The following is a 7923-nucleotide window of genomic DNA, read 5'->3' as shown; positions in this document are numbered from 1 at the left end:
TTTTTGCATAGCCAAATGCAAACATTTCATAGTTACGATAAAGGAGAACATAGAATTAGTGAGATTAACCGTCAGTTTTCTTTAATTTCGACTCATCTCTAGTTTTCTTTAAAGTCATACGCTCATGGCCCCTTTTCTAACAAAAATACCCTCAAAGCATTACCAGGTAAAGTCATAGATGTGTAACCGATTCTTGATTTCTTATCATTTTCCGTAAACAATTTCCACATTTTCGTTCTATTCTGTTTTTTTTTTTTTATAAATCCATAACTTTATCGTTAATAAGCCCATTATATATGGACTTTTCTAAGGATTCCTCATACTCAAAAATAGGTTGTTCATCATCAATTTATGACAAACACAGATAAAGATTTAGATATGTACTCGTGTAATTTACATCCCTACTCAAGGTTACATTATTCTTGGGACTTTCACAGTATATAAAGAATTATTTTATATTATTAAATCTTGCAAGAAACTATAAACCTCTCTAGCAACTAAATGAGGGTATTCTTCATGTGGAAGTAAAGCTCCTTGAACCTCAACAAACTTAGTAACACCTTTAGCTTCTCTAAGAGCTTCCATTTCTGCTTTCGACCTCTTTGGTGCACCAGAGGTCGACACAACTAAAACCGCTACTTTACCCTCTAACCCTTCAAACAGTTGAACAAACTCTTCACGGGTCTTCACCGGGTCAAGTTGACCCGTTAAGAAAGCAGCCGGGACATAACGGGCCCCTTTCTGTTTCGTGAGCTCGTATCTACTTTCAATTATGGCAGGTGTCACGTTTGCTGAGTCAGCATACACGTGGGATTTATATTGGGATTTGATGGATTTCTTGTTGCTTACTAGTATATTATACATCATCCAACCTACACCTGGGGCCCTTAACGTCTCTCTAAGAAGTCCATATCTGTAAAATAGTTGAATAATATCAGGATGTGAATAGAAACGTTATGAAACCCTCAAATAAGGACCAAAACTGAAAAAAGATTCATTTGGGGGACGAAATTTGTAGATTTGGAAAAGATATACGTGCCTTGTTTCTGTCTTGGAATCACGACCAAATACAATGGGAAGAGGACCAGACCACGTGGGAGCAACAGCAGCAATGGCGGTTGGTTTGACCAAACCCTTTTTAGCAGCACGGATTGCTATAGTCGCAGCATGTCCTCCTCCAATTATCACTAAATCTTTCCCTGTATTTATTCAGAGTACACAATTTATGAAAAATAGTTTTTGTAAAAAAGTTATTTTTGAAGCAAACTTGATAAATGTAACACCTATTGGAGTATTTTGGTGAAGGATGAAGTCAACAAGAAAAGATTCCATGACATCAGCATTGTATTCCAGCTTTGGGCGATCGGAATAACCAAGACCAGGCCAATCAACAATGGTGGCTCGCCAATTAACATTTCCAGATTGTTGAAGGATGTCTTTAGCTACCAATCTCCATTCTTCCACTGTGCTCACATCTGAAATAGTTGGCATCATAAGAATATTTTTGGTTGCTGCGTTACTTTCGTCTCCATGCTCCTCGTAATGTATTTTGATAGAATTATCCTTGAATTTCCATTGCCAGCTGCTAGTCTGAAAAATCAATTTAAGAACAAATTAGACCCAAACATGATCACTAGACAACAATAGTAATACTACTCAATGTGCAATTTCTGTGACACCAAATGGGAGTTTCACATTTGGTATAGTGAATTGAAATTGTTGAGAAACTAGAAAGGAAATCAATGTGTATCGAAACTGGGTTTGACATCAAACATAATTTTCCGATTTTATTTGCAAGGGGTGAGGGGATGGATAAGCATTAACACCTTTGTGATTCACAAACAAAATAGGACATAATTGGTTCAGGGAAGATGAATTGAACACTTAATACAATTCAGATTTTCAAAATTGGTCAAGTAAATTGTCGTTGTTTACTCGATTTTTAGAGAAATTGAAAACATATGATTACTGTAAATTTCAAAATCCAGGGACTACTCACAGAAACAAGAACATCGATGAGAAATTTAATGGCGGGAAGGAGATTAACTACTAACCTTTGATGAGATAGATGATTTATCGGTTGAATAATCCAAAGAGGCTGAAGCTTTAACAGTGAAAGACTTCGAATAGAGATTGCGATACCGAGAAAAAACGGCGGGACGAGGGATTTTAGTGGAGAAACCCAAGCTTAATGATGAATAAAAGTGAGGGATGGTAGAGGAAACCATTGACATTTGCAAGATTGTAGAAGAAATTGTTTAAAATTTTGGGGGAAATTTGATACCTAAAAAGTAGTTAGTTGAGTATTTTGGTTTCATGACCACACGAAACAACACAGACGTGTCCGTATTTGGAATACAAGCAATTAGGGGAAGGGTCGCTGAAAAAATCATGCATTTTTATGTCAAAGGTATAGAACAATCACGAAAAGGGAATCTTTTGGTGTTAGATCCACAATAAAAACTTAAAAAGTTAAACTTGGAACTTATAAACAATCTACTAAGAGTATCATAAAAAAAATTAAAAATAAATAAATAAAATTAAAAAAAAAATTTTAAAAAAAAAAAAAAAAAAAAAAACTATCATATTATAGATATAAAACGAGTTTTTTGGGTTGAAAATTTTTCTTTAAGAGCTCCAAATTTTTTTTGCTTTTAGAGCATTTAGAATCCATTATTTTGCAATTCAATGGTTTTTAATCATTTTTTCTTTTTCGAACTTTCAGATGTTATCTAATTAAATAATCAAACATATTCAAAGTGATGATTTTTTCTCGACAATACGACATCAATATCAATATTATATTTTTAAGATAAAAAATTATTTAATAATAATGTCACTTAAACTCATATTTCCAGAACATTTTTTTGTCTTAAAAACATATCAATGATAATTTTTTATTTTAAAAAATAAAAATTCTTGATTTTGATACGTTCTTAGATAATAAATATGTTAACAAATGAAAAAATGTATGATTATTCAACTCTCAAAATGATCGGTTCTAGTGTTTTTTTAATATTCGTGTGGTTATTATTTGAATTGTTCCTATATATTGTATTTATTGATAAGTTATATGTTGAATAAATTTTAGTGTTTTCTAATAGTTATTTGAATTTTATATGTGTAATAAATGATTTAAACTAAAATAAGTTAGATGAGTGGAATGCATGCTTATATAAGACTAGCTCAGAGTGAAAGGGTCATGTTTACTTCTTCATCAATGGACATTGCCCTTACAAAGGACATGAGCATAGATAGAAAACTATGGAAGCTTAATTAGGGTAGCAAGTAAAGTGGTATAGTTTAGGGTCTAGCTTCCTTTTCCTTATTAATGCTCATGGCTAGTTTCATTTTCTTATACTTGTTTCTTATTTACTTCCGCCATGTGTACTCGACTACTAGTATCTTCTTTCAATTCACTTCTTATATTTTCTTTATCTTCTTTCAATTCACTTCTTATATTTTCTTTCACAACTTGCATATTTATCCATGTTTTACTTGCTGGCATTGCTGCTCCTCATGTGCATAATTTCTTTTTAGTTTGTTGGTCTAGCTCTTCTTTAGTCATATGCCACTTTAATTTATATTTTATGTCATACCAATATTTTTTATGTAAAGATCTTAATTATGTAGAAATAACTTCAATTTGTGAGCAATTGAGGAATATGTACTTTAATATACTTATTTTTATTTGCATTATTTTCTATTGTTGGAGGTCTCCTACGGAAACATATGCGTCTCAACCCAACGTTACCATCCTATCACACCTTACCCCATTTGTATGGAACGGGGGTAAATTCCGTTGTTGTTTTAGACAACAAAGTTTATCACAAATCAATTATCCGCATAACTCTGAGCATTAATTAATCATCATACAACATATATATATATATATATATATATATATATATATATATATATATATATATATATATATATATATATATATATATTAAACAACAGATACAAATATAGATAAGGTATGCAATTATTGAACTTACATCGATCCCTGATCAAGATGTGATTACATTTTTAGAAAATGTTCCTTTATATTATATTTTGCAAGAAACTATAAATCTCTCTTGCAACTAAATAAGGGTATTCTTCTTGTGGAAGGAGGGCTCCAGGAACCTCCACAAACTTACTCACACCTTTGGCTTCTCTAAGAGCTTCCATTTCTGCTTTCGACTTCTTTCTTGCACTAGAAGTGGATACAACCAAGACTGGTACTTTATCCTCTAACCCTTCAAACAGTTCAAGAAACTCTTCACGGGTCTTCACAGGGTCAAATAGACCCGTCAAGAAAGAAGCCGGAGCATAACGAGCACCTTTCATTTTTGTCAGCTCATGTCTACTATCGATGATGGCTGACGTGACATTCGCATAATCAGCATAGATATGAGATTTATACTGATGTCGCATGAATTCCTTGTTACTCACTGTTAGTTTGTACATCATCCAACCTACAACTGGGGACCTTAAGGTATCTCTAAGCAATTTGTATCTATAAATTATTGAATAGTTAATTAATATCAAAAGTTTGAATATCATGAGATATATGTTGTATAAGTATTTGTCTTATTGTGTAAAGAGATATATATATGTACCTTGATTCTGTCTTGGAATCACGACCAAAATGGATGGGAAGAGGACCAGACCAGGTGGGAGCAACAGCAACAATGGCGGCTGGTTTGACCAAACCCTTTTTAGCAGCACGGATGGCTAGCGTCGCACCATGGCCTCCTCCAATGATCACCAAATCTTCCGCTACATGCATTCGAGTACACAAGATATATGAACACAAAGCGCATAGAGTTTTATAAAAGTTTCCTTTAAATCAAAACCATGCATGCAATATATAAACATATATGTAAACATATATGTAACACCTACTAAGGCTGTTAACTGGAGTATTTTGATCGAGGATGAAGTCAACAAGAAACGACTCCATGACGTCAGCATTATAATCTATTTTTGGCCGCTCAGAATAACCAAGACCAGGCCAATCGACGATGGTGGCTCGCCAGTTAGCATTCCCAGATCGTTGGATGATGTCTTTAGCCACCAATCTCCATTCTTCAACGCTGCTAATATCTGAAATAGCGGGTATCATGAGAATGTTTTTCCTTGGTCCATCACTCTCATTTCCATGCTCCTCGTAATAAATTTTGATAGAATTGTCATTAAACTTCCATTGCCAGTTGCTAGTCTGAAAAATAAATCACGAGATTAATATTTGGTAAATAAATAATTATTACAATAAATTGAATATTGTAGGTGCCATATTGTGAAATGACCAGAACCATCGTTGAATACTTAACCATCTATATGAATACGTTTTAATTTGTGGATTTTCTATATTAATTGATAGTTCACATTATATATAAAAACTTTTGATTTGCTATATTTGTTTTGCATAGAAATAGGTAGTTTTAAATAGGTATGATCAAGAATTTCGCAAAAGATAGTAAGTTCACAAAGATCACTTCAGTGATTTTACAAAGTGATAATTTCGTGATATTTTTGAAAAAAAAAAAAAATAGGTCCTTAAGCTAGAGAGATGACACGTTCCATTTATGTCATTTTAGTTATCATCTAAACATCTTGTTACGAGAAGTGGTGTGTAAACCCTATGGGGTAAGACTTTGTTTCTTTCTTTCCTTTTTGTCCTCTAGCATCTCTTTCTTTTTTGTCCCCTGCCTTGTTAAAATAATAATAATAATAATAATAATAATAATAATAATAAGTTATCATGTTGTACATTAATAACATTAATTTTTCTCCGTACATAACAATTGATGTTTTAAAATTTATATTGTACAACTATATAATGTATAAATTGTTGTATATAACAAAAAATTATTGTGTACGAATCATTTCCATAACATTATAACAAACATTCAAGCATTTAATACTTTGATTCCCTATCAATAGGAGGAGATAGATTAATTACGTTCTAACCTTTAATGAGACTGTGGATTTATCGGTTGAATAATCCAAAGAAGCTGAAGTTGTGATGGTGAAAGATTTGGTATATCGTGAAAAAGTGGTGTGATGGGGGATTTTAGTGGGGAAATTGAAGCTCAATGTGGAAGAAAAGTGAGACATAGCGAAGGAAACCATTGACATTGCAAGATTGGAGAAGAAAATGTTTAGGTTATGGAGCAAATAAAGCCTAAAAGTAGTTGAATATTTTGGTTTTCGTGACCACGAGAAATACATTGTTCTTAGGAAACACCTTATTAATTAGTTTGATAATAATCTTGGGGTGTATGCAAAGCCAACTTGCAACGTGGGACTCTCAATTAGGACATCCAAATGATTACAATATTAGCATTTATCTCAAATTGGACTCTAAAATATATGAAATGATTTGACAGTACTATTATTAAAATTTATATGGATACTACACCGACTTACTAAATGACTATAATAATAACTTTTATGATAATATTACACTAATTTATCTATCAAGTTGTTTATAAATATTAAAATTTTACTTTAAAAAATAAATGATAACGAAACATCAATATTAATGTTAATCATACCCCTCTCTCTCTCTCTCTCTCTCTCTCTATATATATATATATATATATATATATATATATATATATATATATATATATATATATATATATATATATATATATATCATCGGTGATGATTATTATATTTATTTATTTACTTTTAAAAGATATGTTTATATTTATATGCATGAAAAATATTATATATATTCATATTATGAATTAATAAAAATTATTATAATATTAACTTTTAATGACTATACTATATATATATATATATATATATATATATATATATATATATATATATATTATGAGTCATTATAAATATAAAAATAGTATAGTCAATAAAAGTTAATATTAAAAGTTAATGACAAATAAAACGATTTTGTTATTTAATTAAGATAATATTAATTTATTTGTAGTCCTTATTAGAGGTGAAAAAGAAAGTACTACTTACCAATATAACTAATAAACATATAAATATCGTTTATTTAGTTTAATAACTATAATAAACGTAGAAAAAATTATGGAAATATGTTTCATTTTACTTAAAAACGGAAGATTATATATTGAAATTCATTAAATATATAAATATTGTTTCTTTTATTTGATCGCTAATATCATACGTAAAAAGAATTAAAAGGAATATGAAAAAATATTTCTTTTATCTAAAATTCCTATACAATTAATTAATTTTACATTAATAATATAATAATAAAATACTTTGAAACAAGAAAATTAAATGTAGAAACTTAAAAACATCATTACCACATCCTATAGATTATTACGGTATTAGTTTCTATTTCAAAACAGTCAAAATCTAAAGGGTAAATTACACCAATCGTTCCTCGTGCACATGCCACAAAACGTGTTTAGTCCCTATTTTCAAAAATTAATTCAGACCGTCCCTGATTTGTTTTTTTCTTGCATGCTTAGTCCTTATTGACATGAAATAACCATTTTACCCTTAATAATTTCTTTTTTCATTTCTTTTATTTATTCATCAGTTTTAAATTATATATATATATATATATATATATATATATATATATATATATATATATATATATATATATATATATATATATATCAAGAAATCAAATCCGTTACTCCACAACTCCAAACCCTCTTCAAGACCTTAAACAAAGAAATCGATACATCCACAACCAAAATAATCTCTCAAAAAATTAATACATCATCAGCGATCATTCCTATCTCAAACCAACAAAAAAATTCCGTCGTTGAATCCCAGGAGCCCGTTTCCACCCCTGCAAATACGTGATTTTATAAATATCACATAAATCGTCCGACCTGGACTCTCCAGTCTCCACCGTGGTCTGAACTCATCGATTGCTCAAGAACGACGACCACCACCGATGTATGATTTAGATTTCGA

The 7923-nt window shown here is 30.6% G+C and overlaps 2 protein-coding genes across 2 annotated transcripts; both read right to left on the bottom strand.

Annotated features, from left to right (window-relative positions):
* Positions 1-348: 348 nt before the first annotated feature.
* LOC144998497 (uncharacterized) lies at positions 349-2354 on the bottom strand. Its single transcript, XM_078958244.1, has 4 exons — positions 2055-2354; positions 1284-1590; positions 1040-1199; positions 349-913 (listed from the first exon to the last, which is right to left on the bottom strand). Exons 1-4 carry the CDS (start codon positions 2232-2234, stop codon positions 454-456), a joined length of 1107 nt encoding a protein of 368 aa, XP_078814370.1. The 5' UTR covers positions 2235-2354; the 3' UTR covers positions 349-453.
* Positions 2355-3970: 1616 nt separating this feature from the next.
* LOC144997570 (uncharacterized) lies at positions 3971-6198 on the bottom strand. Its single transcript, XM_078957463.1, has 4 exons — positions 5962-6198; positions 4894-5209; positions 4608-4767; positions 3971-4504 (listed from the first exon to the last, which is right to left on the bottom strand). The coding sequence occupies exons 1-4, from the start codon at positions 6127-6129 to the stop codon at positions 4048-4050; spliced, it is 1101 nt and encodes a 366-aa protein (XP_078813589.1). The 5' UTR covers positions 6130-6198; the 3' UTR covers positions 3971-4047.
* Positions 6199-7923: the final 1725 nt, after the last annotated feature.

The sequence above is a fragment of the Lactuca saligna genome, chromosome 5 (genome assembly GCF_052625555.1).
Source record: "Lactuca saligna cultivar CGN05327 chromosome 5, ASM5262555v1, whole genome shotgun sequence".
NCBI classification, from domain to species: Eukaryota; Viridiplantae; Streptophyta; class Magnoliopsida; order Asterales; family Asteraceae; genus Lactuca; species Lactuca saligna.
The sequence above is the reverse complement of the archived record's forward strand: the minus strand, read 5'-3'. Positions and strand labels throughout refer to the sequence as shown.